Source organism: Natrix helvetica (assembly GCF_964273705.1).
Source record: "Natrix helvetica genome assembly, chromosome: 9".
Lineage (NCBI taxonomy): Eukaryota > Metazoa > Chordata > Lepidosauria > Squamata > Natricidae > Natrix > Natrix helvetica.
The window spans coordinates 8,362,793-8,384,216 of NC_138560.1; the positions used below are offsets into that span (position 1 = coordinate 8,362,793).

The following is a 21,424-nucleotide window of genomic DNA, read 5'->3' on the forward strand; positions in this document are numbered from 1 at the left end:
CAGAGATATGCAGGAATTGTAAATCTAGGCAAAAGGAGATGAAGTCCTGAGCAGGAAAATAACATTCTAAAGTATCTCAGGCAGACATCTAATTCCCTGGAGTATAAGGAGGACATAGAGGAGAGTCAGATTTGCAAGATTCTACTACTATAGCCAGTCTCAATAACAGTGGTTTCAGCTTTCCTGTGATTTCCTGGCCTGATCTACCTAGTGAGGCTAACAATAATTCCTCCAAAATGCAGAAATTAATCAAAGTTGTCTGTTCCATTGAAAGTCTTATTCGTGGGTTTAGGGATTCTGAAATGTGACTTTTGAAGGATGTTTCTGGGATGCCCTTCAAAGAGAAGCTGAAACTCTGGGATATCAAGAATGCTGTTTCTCCTAAACAAGTATTTGACCATATGCTACACAAAATGTTGGGCTTCCCTTGTGCTTTGCTGTAGTGTGTTACATCAGATCGCAAGCACAGATGGAACAGTCTAGAAGCAATTTTCAAGAAAATCTTCCGCCTCCCAGGACTTGAGTACTTCATCAAAATTATTTGTTCCCTCTCGACTGGCCAGCTTCAAGTCATCCAAATGGTCCTTGTTGAAGTTTCCACAGGCGGCACACAGCTTCCCTCTGAGGGTCTCCTTGGCTGCCATTGTCACCATCCCGTCAGGATGGAGATAAACTTGCACTTCAGAATCATGGTCAATAACAATTTTATCTTGAATTTTCCTCATGGACACAGGGCTGTTCTCATATGGCAGCTTTATATTCTGACCGTTTACCTGGAAAACATGATTGAGGTAGGAAAACAGTTAGCAACCTGAAAACATCCCGGCATCCATTTTTAAATGTTTGGTTTCTTCCTTTGAATCTACTCGAATAGTCCTCAGCTTCATTTCAAATCTCTCTCTTAATTTTTGCAAGAGATCAGATGTCTTGCAGACAACAGCTGCTTAGATAGAAAAGAAGATATTAGGTATCACCCCATTTTTTGCAGAAACATCTGCATACTATTTTCATCAGGTGTCAACTCATTCGTTTATACCTGCTCCTGACTATGATTGTCTAGATTTGGAAGGTAAGCAATGGAAACTTGGTTAGTAATTGAAAGGGGTTTTCTTGAGTTGGAAAAACATGAAACTTTGATTTGGGGTTTTACTGATTAGATTGATTTATCGTTATAGAAATGGCTAGTTTCTAATATTACGGAAACGTAAAAAGTTGAGGTTTGATGCCTTATTCTACTGCAACAGAGGGAGTCGGAAGTCAATATTTTTTTTCTCTCTCCCCTCCTCATTTTTCTTTCCCCTTCTCCTCCCCACAGTCCTATTATTTGTTTTGTGTCTTTGTATTTTATTCTATAACAAAATGTTTTTTAAATAATTGAAAGGGGTTTCCCAGAGAATCTTACAACTGCGCCTTTACTGAAATATCAAAGAGTGTTCCTGAACATAGCAGTGTGCAAAATTTTCTGTATAACAGAGGAGTGTCCATTAATTCAACCAGAATCTAGCTTGACTCAATTACCATTACCAAATTTAAAAGGCAACATTATTATTTAAATATGTAAAGATGATTAAGGGTAGAGTATGAATTGTTCAATCAGCTCACCAGTCCCATTGGCATTCTCTAGTCAGAATTTATGAATGGGGGGGGAAGGTGGGGGGGGGACTTTGAAGAATGTATGTTGAAGTCTACAAAGTGTTCCATAACTTCTTGATTTGCTCTTGATTTTCACTTACCCAAAACCTTTCTCGGTTTATAATCTGAATGAAGCCACCTCGAAAGTAAAAGAAGATAGATCTTCCAACCACCATCTCCTTCGTATACACCTTTCCAATGCTCACTAACAGCCTGAACCAGGAGGCAGAGTTCTGGTCACAAAGAGAAGCCATTTCATAGACTCCACTGCAGGAATATCTCCCTGCGGCACCATCGAAAGAAGTGAAACGCGCTTGGGCAGTGAGTTGGCATTGAGCTTCCAGCATCACGCAGCCACGCACGCCTTCCCGAAGGGCACAGGTCTCTCCAAGCTGGCAGCTGCTTTCTTTGCACTGGAGGTGGCCTGCTGACTGGCAGGTGCATTTTTTTGTGCAGCCCTTTGAGTAAATGTGCTCACCGATCTGTTGAGCAAAGTCCCAGAGTCAGTTACAATAAGAAAAGCATTCCCTCCCTCCTTCCAGTCTTCCAATTTCTGAGTTTTGCCCCATTTTATATCTTGTCTGTTGTTAAGTGAATAACAGCAGTTGTTAAGTTAGTAACCTGGTTGTTAAGTGAATCTGGCTTGCCCATTGACTTGGCTTGTCAAAAGTTTGCAAAAAGCGATCACGTGACCCCAGGACACTGCAACCGTCATAAACATGAACCAGTTGCCAAACATCTGAGTCTTGATCACATGACCATGGGGATGGTGCAAAGGTCATAACTTTGAAAACTTAGTCACTTTGTTCAGTGTCTTTGTAACTTTGAATGGTCACTAAATGAACTGTTGTAAGTCTGCAGTCTGTCAGGAATCACTCCTAGTCTCCATCCCGTGAGAAGTAGCCCCTTTCTGCTCTCAGCCACGTCAAGGGAGAGAGAAATTACCTTGAGGTAGGCTCCGCGATAAGTGCAGCCACATTGCTTCATGGTTACACATTGAGATCCATCAAAGACATAGTCCTCATCACACTGACAGCCTTCAAAGCAGTTCTCTGAACACTGACTTGGACTAGACAAGGCGGCACAGGAGGAATCACACGTTCTGGTGCAGGGCTCATAGTGGCTGTGGGCCGGACAGGTGAGCGCTGTGGAAAGCAGAAGAAGCAAATAGATTAACATGGCTAGGGAATTCCAGGAAGTGAAGTCCACATCTCCTAAAATTGCCCAAGTTGAGAAACACTGCACTAATGAAGTGCTAAGGACTAACAATCACATCTTCCAGAGGAGGAAAGTACAATCTAGGGAAGTACGTTGTCTCCCTAGAGCAAAAATCAAAGATGTGGCTGAAAACTTAACCAAAACAATTAGGCCCACCGACTATTACTGTTCCCTCCTCCTTCACGTTGGGACGAATGACACAACAAAGAACCTGTGTACAATATTGAGAGATTATAAGCAACTAGGCAATAAATTTAAGGATTCTTGGAACAAGGACCCGCGTTTCCCTGAAAATTAGACCGGTCTTATTTTCTTTTGTGCTCCAAAATAAGCAGTAGGGCTTATTTTGGGGGAATGTCCAATCCATGGAAGGCCCACTTCTGCTTCCTCGTGGCGGGGCAGGAGGTCTCACAGCCATGACACCACAAGAAACCAGATGGAATGGGCAACTGGGTAGCCATTAATAAGAATAGTAAGGCAAGGCACAGGAGGAGAGACAAAGACATTTGAGGCAGAGAGTTGGCTATTTATGGAAAGTAACTTCCTACAAACTTACGGCAGAAGGAAGAGCTTCTCCAGGCTCTAATGTTGGCACCAGATGCCTGGCAAGCAGCTACATAGGCCTGAAGACTTCGACAAAGGGACTCTTGAGCCTCATTGGTTGTACAGGCCTCATTCAAACAATGTTCAAAATATTCTGCAGGATTCACCAGTGAATGGCAGCCTATGAATGGACCTGTCTTGGATGGGATCATTCCACAGAAGTTCCCAGCTTCATATTTTGTTTTCTGGGCTTTGTTGCAGATGGGACATCTGTCCCCACAGCCATCAGAACAAATTACACCATTCACTGGGACCTTCCAAGAAGCTGCAAATTCTTCCACATTTTCAGTGAGTTTTCCATTAGGTAGCATGAAGTCATCCTTCGGATCCCCATTGAAGTTGCCAGCTAGGCCACACATATGACCCATGTAAGTACTGGGCACAGAAACCTGAATATATGAGGAAGTATCATATAGGACTGTGAGGCCAAAGGTTGTGTAGATAATGATGTTGTTCCCTTCTTGGGCGATCCAGAATTTCCCATCAGCTGCATTCATTGGCAGGGTATACAACTGTCCATCCACCTGTACCAACAAAGAATAAAAATTGGGGATAAGTTCTGGTTTTACATGCATAGAATTTAATGCTCATTTCACATTGCTTTTGCATTAGGAAAATCATCAGAAGTAGAAAGAATGCATTTAACTCCCAAATCTCACCCCCCCCATTTAAAAAAATCTTCTGAGATTAAGACCAAAACGTCACTGCTGAATGTAAAACTGAGTTTTTTTCTGCTTGATTGTGGTGCATTAAGTGCCTAATAAATTTAATGCACCTGTTTTATTAAAAGAAAACAAACCGGCAGAGATTTCTGCTTCCAGTCATTTGGGAGCTATCCCTGCAATATTTCCATGTTCTCTGGAGTTATACAAAGACCAAATAAAATGTGTGGGGGGGAGGGAGGGGTGTAGCCCCTATTCTTCAAACAGTTTTCTGGCTCTAGGATTCAAAGCCTTTTCCCCAAATATGATAAATGAAAACCCATAAAATAAATTTCCTAGTGATAAGCTCTTTCACCTACCGTTGCCTGCCACTTTAATCCCCTCTGAAGGGTGATTGTGTAACCATGAATGAAGACCTTCAGATTCCGGATTAGAATCAAAGGACCATTACCAAGTTTCTCATTCTCTACCCACACAGTGAAGTTCTGGAGCTGAGGATTTTGCCGGCAGACTTGAGCTAAGGTGTAAGTACAGGAGCCGTAGAGTTCAAAATGCCTCCCATCAAAGGAAATGAAATGAGGTTCCCCCAATACAATGGCCTTTCCATAGCCTATGGGGTGGCAGCCTTGAACGCCCTTTACAATCTTGCATTCCTCATTTTCTCCACAAGAGAACTTTTGACATTCTATGGTTGTGTTATCCTTGCAGATGCACTTTTTCTGGCAGGAAGTGGTGGGATAAAACTCTTCTCCCAGTTTGTAGTATCGGCCTTGGTCAAAACAGCCACAATTTGCCTTTGAAACACACTGATCCCCACTGCGGATAGATCCAGAATCACAAAAACATCCTTCCAGGCATGGAACATCACACTTCTGTGGTGAGATGAGGCTCTTGCATGTGGCGGGGCAACCGCTGCCACAGAGCTCATAGTGGGTGTTAGCTGGGCAAGACATACCTGAAGAACAGAATAAAGAGAATGCTGCTTATCAAATTGTCACAAAGAAGGGGGGTTAACACCAGAAGGCAAGATAAGAAAAAATGGATGGAAACTACTTCAACACATTTGAGGGGCACCAAGTTGAGAAAGGTTACTGTGATATAAATGGGGCTCTTCATCAAATGACTCTCCCATTTCTATTACTGGATTTAGGCTCTCTTTCATCTCTCATGCCAGCTACACTGTTTCCCCGAAAATAAGATATCCCCCAAAATATTGCAACACAGCAGCAGTCATGAGGTGACCATACTCACCGCCTCCTGCAGCTCAAAAATAGTAAGACCTCCTCCAAAATAAGGCCAAGTGCTTATTTTGGGGGGGGGGGGTGTCAAAAGAAAATAAGACCCTGTCTTATTTTGGGGAAAAGACGGCAGGAGACAAGACTTACTGCAGAAGGATGGTGATCTCCACTCCTCAACTTGGATGCCTTGAGCTTGACATGCTGTCATGTAGGAGCTGATGGCAATACAGAGGGCCTCATGGTGACCTTGATATGCGCAGGTATCATAGACACAATCATCAAAATAAGACTGAGGATCAATGGCATCATGGCATTGCCTGAAAGGCCCACTCTTTCTTGTAAGAATCCCACAGTAGGATGGACCTTGGTAGGTTTGTTTATCAGCATCACTGCACACTGGGCAATTTTTGGTGCACCCAGAAGAGCAGCCAGGAATATCTTTCACCTTCCAGCTGTTTGCAAATTGAACTTCATCCTCTGCTTGGGTTCCATCTTTCATGAGAAAGTCATCATTTTGATCTTCATTGGCATTACCACAGAGGCCACAGAGTGCATTGGCATAAGAGTCGGGAACAATGACCCTGGCATAGCTGTACCAGTCAAAGCTGACACGCAGATCAAAGTCTGTCTTGATGAAGCCGTGAACTCCACTCTGGTAGATGCTCAGTTTATTTTCATAGGAGAAGGGTAGTTCCACAAAGATGCCATTGACCTGAATTAAAATATAGAAAAAATAGTCAAGGCACTAACAATTCTTTCAAACTAAAGAGTAGATTTAGTCTTATTAGCTTTCAGACTCATCATCTCTTCTGTTCCCCTCCATGGGCTATTTGACAAATAAGCAAAGTAAGAAATCTATCACTATATAATAACAATAAATTTATACACAGGAAAAAAAACCAAATGTAAAATTGCAGATGTAATTTAAATTTGGCCCTAGAAGATGAAACAATATAACAAATAAAATAAGTTGTAAAAATTACACAAAACAATTAAAACACTAGCTTGATAATTAAATAATTTCTAGTTCTCATGAAATTCTCTGAGCCTAAGAACAAATTCTGTATACATTTCTAAATACTATTGATCATAAATAGATATTTTTATGATATCAAATAAGTGACTGACATCCCCATTAAACCAATATCCAATCAGGAACTGGATGAAAAACAATAGGGAGGTGTTGCCTTTAATATCTTCACTAAGAAATAAGAATCAAAGTACACTATATATAGTATCACCTCCCTAAACCAGAAACCAGCAATCTTTTCAGACTGAGTTTTTGGGGTTGTTCCATGAAAACATATGCAATTTTGCTTTTCTCATGAAAATTCTTGCGTGAGACTAATAAGGCTTGAAAACCTGAAGGATCTCTTGGGATTCCACCTTGCAGAAGATTATTTTGCTATTTCAGCATTTATATTGGGGGCATTAAATTAGGCATGATAACATTTTGGTCTGTGCAAGTCCCATATAACTGACCCCTTAAATCTGCAACTATCATCCCATCCTGGTTTGGAGAAATCGTAGCTAAACTTCCATACAAGAGCTAAGAAACATTGAGAACTTTACACCTATGAAGCTCTTATGCCTGAGAACATGAACCTTGCAATGACTCTTTTTTGTTATTAATAAGACATTTGAACACCCCCTTGGATTAGTTTATATACCTGGATCTTTTTGGGAAACTCTTGGCTCATACTGATGGTAAAGTTGTAGATCTCCAGGGTCACCACTTTGGTGTAGGACACTGCCTTGTTGCCTCGGTGGTTATTCTCCACCGTGACCAAAAATGGGGTCAGAGAAGGATCCTGGGAGCAGAGCCCGGCCATTTGGTAAATGCAGATTCCCATGAAATCATATTTCTTCCCATCGAAGGTTGTATAGTGAGGGTCTCCGGATCCTATGCAGGTCCTGTAACTGACAGCATGGCATCCCCGGACACCATTGACCACGCTGCATTTTGTCTTGCCCTTGCAAGAAGACTTTTGGCATACAGCCTTGCCTAATTTGGCATCACACTTGCAGTGACTCTGGCAGTCTTCATCTCCCCAAAACTCTTCCCCTGCCTTATAGGTCATGCCCTGGTAAATGCAATTGCAGGTGTCCACCGGAACGCACTTCTCACCGCTGCGGACAAAGCCTTCGTCACACTGGCAGATTTGCGCACAGGTGTTGTTACAGGTGCTGGGAGCAGAACGGTCAGAGCAGGTGGCTGGGCAGGCATTTCCACAGGCTTCATAGTGGCTGTTCTCAGGGCAGGATATTGGGACTATTTAACGAAATCACGGTTAAAACAAGGTTAGTGACTATTGACATGCACTTCATTCCTGAGGAAACACCCTACGTGTCTAATGCAAAACGACAAAAAGATTCACATTGTTTCTGGATAATCAAAGGAGCAGCAGACTTTCCTTGTGGGATTTTGAAAGAGAAGGCAAAGGAAGGTCCTTTTAAAGCTTCTGGAAGAGAAAGGAAAGCATCTTTATGCAGGAAACTCTGCATTGTGGGAGGAGAGTTGTGTTAGTTTATGTGAGGAAAAAAATCAGAAGGAACCTAGCACATTTTATTAAAAGGCAGAAGCCTTTGTGACCTGCACACCCTTCATCTGATGCAAAGAGCCACAAAAACCAACACCTTTTAATAAAATTGGTTGGTTGGATAAGATGCTACTGAACTGCACTTGTTTGGTGTAATTACTGAAAAATGATGAATAAGCAGTGGAAAAGTAATGCAGGAATGGGTGGAAGGAAGAAAAATACTTTTACACTCAGTGTTTCTTAACCTTGGCAGTTTGAAGATGTGTGGACAACTCCCAGAATTCCCCAGCAAGCCATGCTGGGAGTTGAAGTCCACACATCTTCAAACCGCCAAAGTTGAGAAACATTGTCTTACCCACTTAGCAAGAGGAGAAAAAGTTAGTACTTTCCATTTACTCCCTTGTCTCTTATTTGCCAGTTAACAAAGCATTATTTACAGAGTACAGGGAACCAGGGAAGAAAAAAACAAGCCTCTCCTGTAATATTTCTTTTTTCTATTCCTAAAGTTTTAGACGTATTACTTCACACTTTAAGGTTGGGTGGGTTGGTAGGGAAATAATGAAACCATGGATCATTTGGACTTTGGCTTACGACTTTGCTTCTACCGTTAGATTCTGTTATATTGTTGGATTTGGTTTTTTATTTTATTACTGTTTTGAAAGCAACTCGGTGATTAGAGCAGCATTTAAGCCAAAATAAATAAATATTCAAATGCAAGAGGAATGCAAATCGATTTAACATTTAATCTTGCTTATAAACATTTGATTTATTGTCGGTTTATTTTTCAATGAAAGTTAAACAAAATTAACAAATAGAATTAAAGAAATTCTGCAGTCCTAGCAAGTCAAAATATCCTCCCATGTACATTTCATGAGATTTAATCATGGAAAGAGGATCCATGCCATACAGGCCAAAGAAATCTTGCCCACAATGAATGCATTTGTAAGCAAAAACCCTACACAGGATGACCATATTATCTGCAATCTGCTTCGATGTTGATGCCGTTTGGTTTTGGGCTCTGCTCTTTTACAAGGATCTCGCTTGCTTTATATTTCGTGCTGCATCATCTTCCCTTCTGGATCTCAGATTTACATCACTCTTTCCTCTCCCCCCTCTGAGCTTCCCTGACTTGCATCTCAGTGCTTTTGCTCAGAAGGGATTTCCACTGGCTCCCTTAGCCAAGGTTACCCACTCCGGAACATGCCCTGGATGACAAAGGATGCTGCCCTGCTATTTTCAAAGTACACAGTGCATATTATATTGAATGGAGGGATACACCTTTACATCTTGCAATCTGCCATGCCAAGTTCCTCAGGAAATGGCAATACAAAGATGAATGGATAAAGGAGATGGAGGGAGGGGGAGAAAATGAAAGAGAGAGAGAGAGAGAGAGTATTACTGTGGGTAATTCTTTTGTTCCTTTTGTCCATAGAGTGAACATTAAGGAGGTGTTTTTCTTTTAATATGTAAGGAGGTGAAGTGATTGGAGTCACCATGCTTATTGTCTTTGCATTCTCCTCCTGGTTAGCTGCAAATAGAATCTAGATCAACTCGGCTTGATTTCCGAATAGAGAAGTCAGTGGAAGATATAATGGATTGAAAGTGGCCCCAGATAAATATGAGCAATCTGAGTATCCAATAAAGCTTTAAACATTTAAATGTATATTATAATAAGAACCAGCTTTAAAAGACAGATATCATCATCATCCGCCACCACTACAATCAATTGATGAGGATACTTACCTGAAGAACAAAGAGCAGGAGTGCCGTAGCCATCAGATTTACCACCTCCAAAGACAAAAAGTCCGAATGGAGAGTTCTCGTGTTCCACTAACAGGGCACGATCTGTTACCTCCACATCTTCTTCAGCCCATGAATATTTGGTGCCTGGGATCTGTGTCCACCGGATTGTCCTGCCTTCCATTGTGATCCTACCAGATTCTGACGATTTGGCTATAATCATGGCATGATTTGTGAAGTTCTTCATTCCATAAATGTGGTATGAGTTGCAATAGCATGTGATGGCAGGGATGTTCATGAGGAAAGGGTCATAGTAATTGTCTCCTTTTTTGGCACCAGTGAAAAAAAACAGGACTTGGATTATGGCATCAGCAGAGATAAAAAGTGGTTGAGAGGTCGGGATCTCAAGTTGAACCACTTCTCCAGCCACCAGAGTACGAGATTCTTTCTTGGAGCTGGATTGATATTTGAGTAAAGTGTTCTCCGCAGAAACAATATACGCAATATCATTTTGTGTCTGGAAAGGAACAGGAGGGACGATGAAGGTGGTTCCCCAGCTCTGAACTGGCAAGAGCTGCTCAACAACATGATCACAGGCTGTGAACTTGGAAACACAGGTATGTCCACTCAAGACAGCCACAGGTTTGGTCGATTCAATCCTGGTACCTGATAAATCTTCTGTGCTTTGCAGCTGAATTGCTTCAAAGGCCTTGAGGTCAGTCATCAAGATGGACCCAGGACCGTAAACCTTGCTTTTGTATGTCACTGTGCCTTTGAGGTGGATGGTCACTTTTGTGAGATCCTCATGGGCTATGATAGCGAATTCTTTTGTGCCACTTTCTGTGGGGGTGACCACATAATATAACTGTCCCAGCTGGTGGATGGGATAGGTGATTGTTCCCTCACTTGTAAAAGGCAAGTAGTTGTAGGAGATGACAGAAATGTCTTGGTCAGCTTTGATCAGCACCACCTTATTAAATTTGTCACTCCCCACCATTTCTAAGGACTGTGGTAATTCAATGGAAATGACTTCTCCTTCATTGATGGTTTTGTGTAGTATTGTATTGTTTGTCGACACTGTAATATTTGTCACAAAATTATATCCAGAGATGTAGAGTTTAAGCTTTTGAGTAGGTTGCCCAGAGTTGTGATTTTGCATGAAGGCAGTAACAAAACTCTTCCCCCGGGAACTTAAATGACAAGTTCCTGAAATAGAGAAGGACTCTTAAGAGAGGATAGATCTCATCATACATTAAATTAGGATACTTCCCTGTCTTCATTCTTGTTTCTGGTTGTCAGAAAGTCACGAATAAAACCAGGTACATATGAGCCAATGGCAACTTCAGATATCTAACCCCTAGGTAAAAATGTTACCGTTTTATCACTCCATCACCCGCTTCTCCCCCTTCTATATTTAAAAAATATATAAATCACATCTACTTTAGTGACAGTGCAACACCTCCCTCCATGCCCATGTGGCCTTCAGACAGGATAAAATGTCACAGTATGGCCCCTGAATAGCTTTTACTGATTAGTATCATTGGTTTAAGCCAATATGCACATCTCACCTTTTTCCATTTGTTTGGATTGCCTTCCCTGTGGATAAATATCTTGACAATCGTATTTTAAGATAACTCTGAACCATTAAGAACCCCTTTCAGCCACCGTTCTGAAATAGCTGACTGGGGAATTCTGGGAGTTGAAGTCCACACAGTCTTGGGCTATAGTCCTCAAGCTACAATTGTCTTTCACCAAGGATACTTAGCCAGGCAACATAAAGGAATGAATACTTACCCTTAACACAGGTCAGGACTCCTTCTTGAAGGCTGCAGGTTTCATCAGCGGCACAAGAGTGGGCCTCACATAGGAGCCCTTTACCGGGGACACAAGTACAGTTTTCCTGGCAGGTATTCAGCAGAACAGTCTCATGGGGCTGGTAGGAAGAAACAGAGATTTTCTGAATTACAATATATACATATATTGACTTTGGGATATAAATTTCATTTAATCATATTATTTATTTGAATTTATTATGAGTGGCATGGAGGCCTAGAGGTGGAGTTCTTGCCTCACAGTCAGGAGTCTCTGAGTTCAATTCTAGGTAGGAGCAGATATTCCTCTCTTATTTTCTTATTATTATTTTCTTTGAGTTCATTTATGACCTTAGCTTTTAAATGGGAAAATGGATGGGAAGCAACAGACTCAAACTCAAGCCCTCCAAGACGGAGTGGCTGTGGTTACCGGCACCCCGGTTCAACCAGTGGGTTCCATCACTGGCCATTGGGGGCGAACAACTGGCCCCCGTGGATCGGGCGTGCAATTTGGGCGTCCTCCTGGATGTCCGGCTGTCGATGGATGACCATGTGACAGCCGTGGCAAGGGGGGCGTTCCACCAGGTTCGCCTGGTGCGCCAATTGCGTCCCCTATTGGACCGGGACGCCCTTCAAACAGTCACTCACGCACTTGTGACATCCCGCCTGGATTATTGCAACGCTCTCTACATGGGGCTCCCCTTGAGATGCACCCGAAGGCTGCAGCTGGTCCAGAATGCGGCCGCGCGGGCAATCATGGGAAGTACCAGGTACTCCCATATAACACCTCTCCTGCGCGAGCTGCACTGGCTACCTGTGGCTTTTCGGGTGCGTTTCAAGGTGTTGACTATTACCTTTAAAGCGCTCCATGGCACAGGACCTAGTTATCTGCGGGATCTCATCCTACCCCACACATCCCTGCAACCAATTCGCTCTCACAGAGAGGGACTCCTCCGGGTGCCGTCCACTAAGCAATGCCAGCGGGTGACGCCCAGGAGTAGGGCCTTCTCTGTGATGGCCCCGACCCTCTGGAATGACCTCCCCCCCGACATCAGAACTACTACTGATCTCCGTTCCTTCCACAAGAAACTCAAGACCCACCTGTTCCAATTAGCTGGCCTGGCCCAATCGTAGTTTTAATCTCCAATCCTCCTGGCCGGTATTTTAAATTTTGGGGGGTTAACTTTTTAAGCTGTTCTTAATTTTTACTATTATTGTACAGACTCCATATTTAATTTGTTTTTAAGCGGTTTCTAATATTTTCTTATTGTGTATACGGTTTTTTAGCAATTCTGTCTATGCACCGCCCCGAGTCCCTTTGGGGAGAGGGGGCGGTCTATAAATTCAATTAATAAATAAATAAAAATAAATAAAAAGATGATGTTTTGGGGAAAGGTCATAATAGAAATAAATGTGTCTGATTTTCTAATTTCCCAATAAATTTCTTTAGATACTGTCAATTTAGAAGAAATATTCAGGGAAATAATCACCAGGAGGTACGTATATCAAGAAAAGAATACTTTCGATACTTCTTCAGCCACATAACATAATACTGAAAATACTTCTTTTGTGAAAGAAGAAACTGAACTTGTGAACAAACTGATTTTTTTTAGTTCATCACTCATGAAAAACTGTAGGTTTCCACATACATGCAGATATGTCTCTTGTGCTGGATGAATGTAGCCTGCAGGGAGTCCTCAACTTAAAACCATTTGTTTAGTGATTATTCAAATATACAACAGCATTAGAAAAAAGAGACTCCTGACCTGTTTTCACACTTATGACTGTGGCAGCATATTCATAATTGCGGCATCCCCATGGTCACATGATCAAAATTTGTGCCCTTAGCAACTGGCACAAAAGAAGCATTCTCCATTGATTATCATTTGTAACCTTCCCAGCTGGCATCTGACAAGCAAAGTCAATAGGGGAAGCCAGATTTTCCTAGTGATGTCATGCTTCACTTAACAAATGTGGCCAAACATGTTGCAAAACAGGCACAGGTCCCATAACAACTGTCCTCATTTAGCAGCAGAAATTGTGGTTGTAAGTTGAAGACTATCGGTATATTTGCTAACCTCATAGTCGTGTCCATCTTGGGAACAGCCACAGGTTTCCACAGAAACGCAGGAAAGGCCATCAAAGTAGAAGCCGGCATCACACTGGCATCCTTTTGCACAGGTCTCTGGGCATGGATCAGGGTCATTGATCTTGGCACAAGTAGTGGGGCACAGGTTGGCACAGACCCTGTAATTGCTATTGACTGGGCAGCTTGGAACTACATTGGAAAAATAAACATAGATACGGTACATATTAGTTGACATTTCTTGGGTGCTACTCAAGGCAGAGGAAAATGGAATGAAGTGGACGTAGCTACCAATGGATCGTACTGCTCGGATGCTCCATAGGATTCCCTTTAAGGATCTGAGACACATTTTACATCTTTATTACGAAGGGTTTTTTTACACTGGGATTTCAATATAAGTTTTCAATGTCAGCAGACATGAGCTTTGTCCCGCCTTAGAATCAGCTCTGGACCTATGAGCTGAGCTGGCTTTGAAAGCTGAGTTGATTTATGGTTGGAAATACCTTTACACTTTCCAATCAGTCATTCCAGTTTCTCAGCAAGCAACCACACATAGTGTAATGCTCTTCATATGAATGGCAACAGGACAGCCTTTAGTGGCTTATCTCATGCACTTTTTTAGTAGACTGAAAGTTAAAGAATTTTCATTACTTCAGGATCTGGGGGGAATGGGGTCAGAGTATTCATGTGAAGCAACTGCCCCTGCATTCTCATAATAGCCAGAGGGAAGTGGAATGTGTGAGAGTGATCTCTCAGAAGAGAGGGAGGAACTTACAGAGGGAGTTATAGACCCCAAAGTGACTCTGATAAAGATGAACAACCTGTGTCTCCATTCAAATCTAATAAGAACTTAAATAGCTTCATCATTTTATGAGGATACTTACCTGAAGAACAAAGAGCAGGAGTGCCGTAGCCATCAGATTTACCACCTCCAAAGACAAAAAGTCCGAATGGAGAGTTCTTGTGTTCCACTAACAGGGCACGGTCTGTTACCTTCACATCTTCTTCAGCCCATGAATAATTGGTGCCTGGGATCTGTGTCCACCGGATCGTCTGGACTTCCATTGTGATCCTATCAGATTCTGACGATTTGGCTATAATCATGGCATGATTTGTGAAGTTCTTCATTCCATAAATGTGGTATGAGTTGCAATAGCAAGTTATGGCAGGGATGTTCATGAGGAAAGGGTCATAGGTATCGTCTCCTTTTTTGGCACCAGTGAAAAAAAACAGGACTTGGATTATGGCATCAGCAGAGATAAAAAGTGGTTGAGAGGTCGGGATCTCAAGTTGAACCACTTCTCCAGCCACCAGAGTACGAGATTCTTTCTTGGAGCTGGATTGATATTTGAGTAAAGTGTTCTCCGCAGAAACAATATACGCAATATCATGTTTTGTCTGGAAAGGAACAGGAGGGACGATGAAGGTGGTTCCCCAGCTCTGAACTGGCAGGAGCTGCTCAACAACATGATCACAGTATGTGAACTTGGAAACACAGGTATGTCCACTCAAGACAGCCACAGGTTTGGTCGATTCAATCCTGGTACCTGATAAATCTTCTGTGCTTTGCAGCTGAATTGCTTCAAAGGCCTTGAGGTCAGTCATCAAGATGGACCCAGGACCGTAAACCTTGCTTTTGTATGTCACCCTGCCTTTCAGGTGGATGGTCACTTTTGTGAGATCCTCATGGGCTATGATAGCGAATTCTTTTGTGCCACTTTCTGTGGGGGTGACCACATAATATAACTGTCCCAGCTGGTGGATGGGATAGGTGATTGTTCCCTCACTTGTAAAAGGCAAGTAGTTGTAGGAGATGACAGAAATGTCTTGGTCAGCTTCGATCAGCACCGCCTTATTAAATTTGTCACTCCCCACCATTTCTAAGGACTGTGGTAATTCAATGGAAATGACTTCTCCTTCATTGATGGTTTTGTGTAGTATTGTATTGTTTGTCGACACTGTAATATTTGTCACAAAATTATGTCCAGATATGTAGAGCTTAAGCTTTTGAGTAGGTTGCCCAGAGTTGTGATTTTGCATGAAGGCAGTAACAAAACTCTTCCCCCGGGAACTTAAATGACAAGTTCCTGAAAAAAAAAAGAAGGACTCTTAAGAGAGGATAGATCTCATCATACATTAAATTAGGATACTTCCCTGTCTTCATTCTTGTTTCTGGTTGTCAGAAAGTCACGAATAAAACCAGGTACATATGAGCCAATGGCAACTTCAGATATCTAACCCCAGGTAACAATTTTACCCTTTTATGACTCCATCACCCGCTTCTCCCCCTTCTATATTTAAGAAATATATCAATCACATCTACTTTGGTGACAGTGCAACACCTCCCTCCATGCCCATGTGGCCTTCATACAGGGAAAATGTCAGTTTGGCCCTGAATATCTTTTACTGATTAGTATCATTGGTTAGGGTTAGGGTTCACTTCTCCTTCATTGATGGTTTTGGGCAGTATCATATTGCTTGTCAATACTGTAGTATTTGTTCCAAAAGTATATCCAGAGATGTACAGCTCAAGTTTTGTGTAGGTTGCCCAGACTTGTGATTTTGCATGAAGGCAGTAACAAAACTCTTCCCCCGGGAACTTAAATGACAAGTTCCTAAAAAAAAAAGGACTCGTAGGAGTGGATAGATCTACTTGTGCATTAAATTAGGATACTTTCCTTTTTGGATTTGGGTCTATTAAACTTACCATTTCTATGTGGCCACCTCAGATGACCGACCGGTCCTAACAACTTGAGGATAATAGATAAAGACTGATCATAAAGATTCGGCTTAAGTAAAGCTTAACCATAATTACCACATGAGCATATCCTAGAGACTGGTATAATAAAAATGGTTTGCTTTTGCGGAACAATTTATCAAGTCTTTCTCTCATCCACTGCTCTAAAGCATCCTGGTGGTTCTTTAAAGGACCAAGTATTATTTAAAAAATACATTTGGGGCCTGAATGGACAGCATAGTTGCACAGCAGTTTTTCTGAGTTCTCACAAGGAAGAAATAAATTTCAGATCACTCTTCACAATGCTGTGCTTTCTATATGGATCAACAAATTTAAACCTGGATTATTATTATTTTTAAATGAAATTCTGGATAGAAAATGAGGGCCACTCGATATAAAATTTGTAATCCATTCAGTGTGTGTGTCTGTGTGTGTGTACTTGTGTGTGCACGCATGCGTATGTATGAATGTATGTATGGGATGCGGTGGTTCAGTAGCTAAGACGCTGAGTTTGTCAATCAGAACAGTCGACAGTTTGGCAGTTTGAATCCCTATTGCCACATAATGGAGTGAGCTCCTGTTACTTGTCCCAGCTTCTGCAACCTAGCAGTTCGAAAGCACATAAAAATGCAAGTAGAAAAAATAGGACTACCTTTGAGGGGAAGGTAACAGAGTTCTGTGCACCTTCAGCATTTAGTCATGCAGGCCACATGACCACAGAGACATCTTTTGACAGCGCTTTGAAACAGAGATGAGCACCTCCCCCTAGAGTCAGGAACAACTAGCACATATGTCGGAGGGGAACCTTTATCTTTGTATGTATGTATGTATGTATGTATGTATGTATGTATGTATGTATATAATTAAAAGCCTTAACTAAAAGCATTTTATTTAGGAAACTAGGACTGTCCAAATCATTTGATACATTGTAAAAAAAAGTACTTTTGTTTTGTTTTTTTTGCTATTCCCAAACTTCAACTAAGTTGGAAAACCTCTGAAATGTATATTCATTCTGAAATTTTTTCCTTGCAAATGTTTTTTTTACTTTTATTCAGAATATAATGCTTTTTAAAAATCCTTATGTTTACATGTTATTGGATGTCTAATTTTTCATGACGTAACTGGACAGATGACTTTTCATAATCCAATCAACTTTTACTTTGAAGTATCTTTGTTGTGCAAACCGTAAAAAGAAATGTAAATCTATGTTCCAGGTTCTCTCTTTTGTAATAATAATAATAATAATAATAATAATAATAATAATAATAATAATAATAATAATAATAATAATAATAATAATAATAATATTCCAAAAGCACTGGAATTACATTTAAAACAGTTAAAAATTGACAAAATCATCATCAGTCAAATGCAAAAGGCTGCACTGCTTGGATCCGCACACATATTACGAAAATACGTTACGACGTCCTAGGCCCCTGGGTGGGGCCCGACTAGTAATTAACGCCAAATCCGGCGAAACAACTGGCCGCTGTGATACAATTCTGTTGATGCAATAATAATAATAATAGTCCTAAATTATGAATTAAATGGTCTTCCTGTCTCGGTATTTAATTGAGCTCCATCACACCGAGGCAGGAACCCAGAGCGAACATTTGGCCATCAAAAAAACCCACAGCAAATATTTACCCAATAGATAAGAAGGGGTTGTAATTTTTCCTGATCAAGTACATTTAAATGCTTGAGGACTTATGGCAAACCTGTCAAAAATTTGAAAAATGTCTAACTTGACACTGCAGTGTCAAAATGCCTCCCTCAAAAAACAGAGATAATTTTCAACTCCACCCCCGACCCCCATCTAGGCTATCCTACTGGGAGGCAGGGCCAAGGCTGGGCCTGAAGTAGAGATCTGGGCCTCAGCTTCAGTTCTGGTGTGTATGGAGATTCTCAATTATCCAGATCATGGTTTAATCCAAGTGTGTGTTTCAAAGGCAAGTGGACTTTATTTTTTTCCTTGAAAACATGTCACTTCTCATCCAAGAAGCTTCTTCCGTTCTGACTGAATGGTGGGGAATAGAAGGATTTACAGTGTTTAAATGTGATTGTTAGCACCAGCCAAACATTTTCAAGGAGAAAAAAAGACCCAAGAAAGTCCAGTTGGCTTTTTAAAAGCACCTTTGGCTCTAGTACCCCTCGAAAAAGGCTTCCTTAGGGAGCAGTGCAATTTCCCCCCCCCCCAGCTCAGGGCTCCCCAGGAGCTTACCTGAGGGGGGAAGGTGAGCACATTGCTTACCTTTAGGTGGTGTTTTCTCTCTTTGGAGAGGCCTCTGCAGCCTAACAGAACCTGCTCCAGGACTCACCAGGCCTTCCTTCTCGAGGTGGCTTTGGCAAAGGCTCTGCAGCCTTCAAAACCACACGAAAACACACCCCGGTCAGAGACTCTTGAGACCCCGTGAGAGCACCCTCCATTCTCACATGGCCTCCACAGCCTCTAAAATCCCTGCGACAATGGGGCAAGCTTTGGAGAAGAGTTGGGGGGGGGGGGTGAACTGGCGTGTCACCCAAAATGTCACGATGTGTCACTTTTGACACATGTGGGAAGCCCCCTTCCTAAAAGAATGAAATATTTTGGGAAATATTAAAAAAGGCAGAATATTTCATTTCCCTAAATGAGAATTAGAGAAACATGCACTTAAATGTGCTGGCTCCCTTGTTTTTTTCCACCTTGTTTAACAAATACAATTAATCCTAGATGCTGGCTCCCTTGGGGTTTTAGTCCTGTCTTGAATGGATTACCAAATATGCATTTTTAAAAAGGTGGCCTCCTCAGTTTGGGGGGGGGGGGGGGAAGGAAGACTGAGTCTGCCTTCTGGCTTTTAAGAGCACGTTTCTCTATTTCTCATTTAGGGAAGTATAATATTCTGCCTTTTTTTTAATATTTCCCAAAATATTTCATTTTTCTAGGAGGGAGGCTTCCCCCACACATGTTTCATAGGTTCACTATCATTGTGCTAGAGGGAGAGTAATTTTAAAACGATCTTGAGGAGAAACAGTTCCAAGCTCAGCTTTCCCTCCATGTGTCGGCAACTACAGAGAGACCACAAAATTCCTTACACACAGTTGAAGCAACAGAAGTATAGATCAAGCAGTCCTGTTTACTCACCACATATTTGGGCCAAACCTGCCAAAAGGAGCAGAAGTCTTCTCAGTGCCATACCTACATAAGGAGAAGAGATTAAGGATATTTTTTCCCCCTGCACCGACATATCCTGCACCCCCAGAAACAAAGCCCAGCTGTCACTATGCAGACATCATTGTAACTGGCATGGAATTAAAAGGTGAAACTATGATAATTAGGAGGACCATGATTAACAGCCAATTTGGTGTAACAGTAAAAGGCACCAGGCCAGGAAACTGGAGGCTGGGAGTTCTAGTTCTATATTAGTCCTGAAGCCGTTGATGACAATCCACTCATCAGGAGTCATGAATGGATTGAAGATATCACTCCCAAGTATATTACTAATGATGGTGGTTGGGGACACATTATGCAATGATCCAACACTCTGGAGGAGCCTGTGTTGCTGGGGAAGATGGAAGGAAAAAGGATGACCAGCAGCAAAGTGGATGGGCTCAGTTATATTGACACCCGTGGAAGACCAGAGAAAATCAAAGTGGTCATTAAGAAATGACATCAATTTGATAGCAGATCAATAATGATATTTAAAGGCACCCCAAAAATATTCTTTATTTTTGGAATATTTGGTTCAATATGATGACACTGGTATCAATAGGAGGGCAACACAAGAGATGCTAGAAGATTCTAGAAGGGATACATACAGTGTGTTACTAGGCGCCCCCTTGAGGCTGTTAGGCAAATCAACCCAGAGATTAAAAAGCCCGCCAAAAGAGAAGGTAGCTGGTGAGGTAAATTTAACCAGCCAATCAGAAATGCCGATGTAATATATGAACTGCATACAATACCTGTTGTGAGGAGATTTGGTGCGCTGGCTTTAAGGCATTAGTTCTGACCAGAAATATATATTTTTAAAATGTTCCAGCTCATCTTTGTGTGATTATTTGGTATAACTCACACTAGATGAAATACATGACCCAACTTTGGTCAGAGACAATAAATATATGAAAATGCCTCAGTGTTGCAGCCTTTAGTTAAGGGACTAGTCCTCGTGAGGCTTTTGAGAGAATCTGAATCTGAGTAAGGCTGGGTGAAAGGAAAAGTTGCTCTCTAGGCTCTACTCCTGCCTGCATTAAGCTGACAAAATGCCCCATTGAATCTATGAGCAGATATGTGTTGGACTGTGCTTTTAAGGCCAAATAAGTAAAACCCAGGGGTATATTTCATATGTAGGAAAATGTAGCAGGTGCTCTCACAAAATGGCTGCCCTGATGAGTGCATGGGCATTCTTAGAAATTGGAGTTTTGGTCCAAATGTGTTATGACATCATCTCCCTCATGGATGTTTATAAATGGGTGTTATTGGGCCCAAAATGTTTTTTTAAAAAATCAAAACAAATCAGTGAGTTGTTTTTAAAAAAAGCTTAAATAGGGTAAATACGTTAGGGTTAAAACCGCTAGAGATAAATCCATTCAATATGTATGTCAGGCATGCACAAAAGCCCATGAAATGTTTGAGTGCATTTGATTTGATCTGAAGCATTGAATTGATCCAGCAATTTGGTTCATCTATTTAAATCAAAGGGCTAATTTGGTTGCATTACCTTCAAACAGAAGCTTCACATAGCTGTAATATTGATTGATTTCATGAAAGAAAATCAGACGTGTTAGGAGAAAAACACACACTGGACTCAACCCCCAACAGTTGCACAAGAACCCAGGCAAGCACACACCCACAAAAAATTTAAAAACCTAGGGGAAAAAAGCACATTACAAAGCAAACTAATCTGTTGAATGACACATTTGTGCTAATGGAAGCAGTACAAAGAAGCATATGTAGAAGTTTACATGCTACAGGAAAAATACCTACCATATACCCTTCTTCGTTTTTAAAAAGCTGCCAGTCCTTCATTAAAACAATCAAAAAGGGAATCGGGGAGAGCCTCCACCTTACCACATTGCAGCTGTAGCCTTCAGATTGTGAAGTTTGTCCAGCAGCCTTGATGCGAAAGCGCACGGAAGCATGGAAGCTCCCCGCGCACCCCCTTTCGCCTCCTGGCACCTAGG

At 41.6% G+C, this 21,424-nt stretch overlaps 1 protein-coding gene across 1 annotated transcript; it reads right to left on the reverse strand.

Moving 5' to 3' along the window:
* Positions 1 to 31: 31 nt before the first annotated feature.
* On the reverse strand, positions 32 to 19,441 carry LOC309396710 (IgGFc-binding protein-like). The gene is made up of 11 exons (XM_081962077.1): positions 19,389 to 19,441; positions 14,415 to 15,617; positions 13,523 to 13,722; positions 11,428 to 11,566; positions 7,024 to 7,625; positions 5,501 to 6,065; positions 4,475 to 5,070; positions 3,407 to 3,977; positions 2,578 to 2,777; positions 1,734 to 2,114; positions 32 to 773 (listed from the first exon to the last, which is right to left on the reverse strand). Exons 1-11 carry the CDS (start codon positions 19,438 to 19,440, stop codon positions 480 to 482), a joined length of 4,803 nt encoding a protein of 1,600 aa, XP_081818203.1. The 5' UTR covers position 19,441; the 3' UTR covers positions 32 to 479.
* Positions 19,442 to 21,424: the final 1,983 nt, after the last annotated feature.

Coding starts and splice junctions, on each gene's coding strand:
- LOC309396710 (XM_081962077.1), bottom strand. CDS start 19,440: ATGGCACTGAGAAGACTTCTGCTCCTTTTGGCAGGTTTGGCCCAAATA. Junction 3,978..4,474: donor GATTAAAGTGGCAGGCAACG/GTAGGTGAAAGA, acceptor TTGTTGGTACAG/GTGGATGGACAGTTGTATAC. Junction 2,115..2,577: donor ATCGCGGAGCCTACCTCAAG/GTAATTTCTCTC, acceptor TTTGCTCAACAG/ATCGGTGAGCACATTTACTC.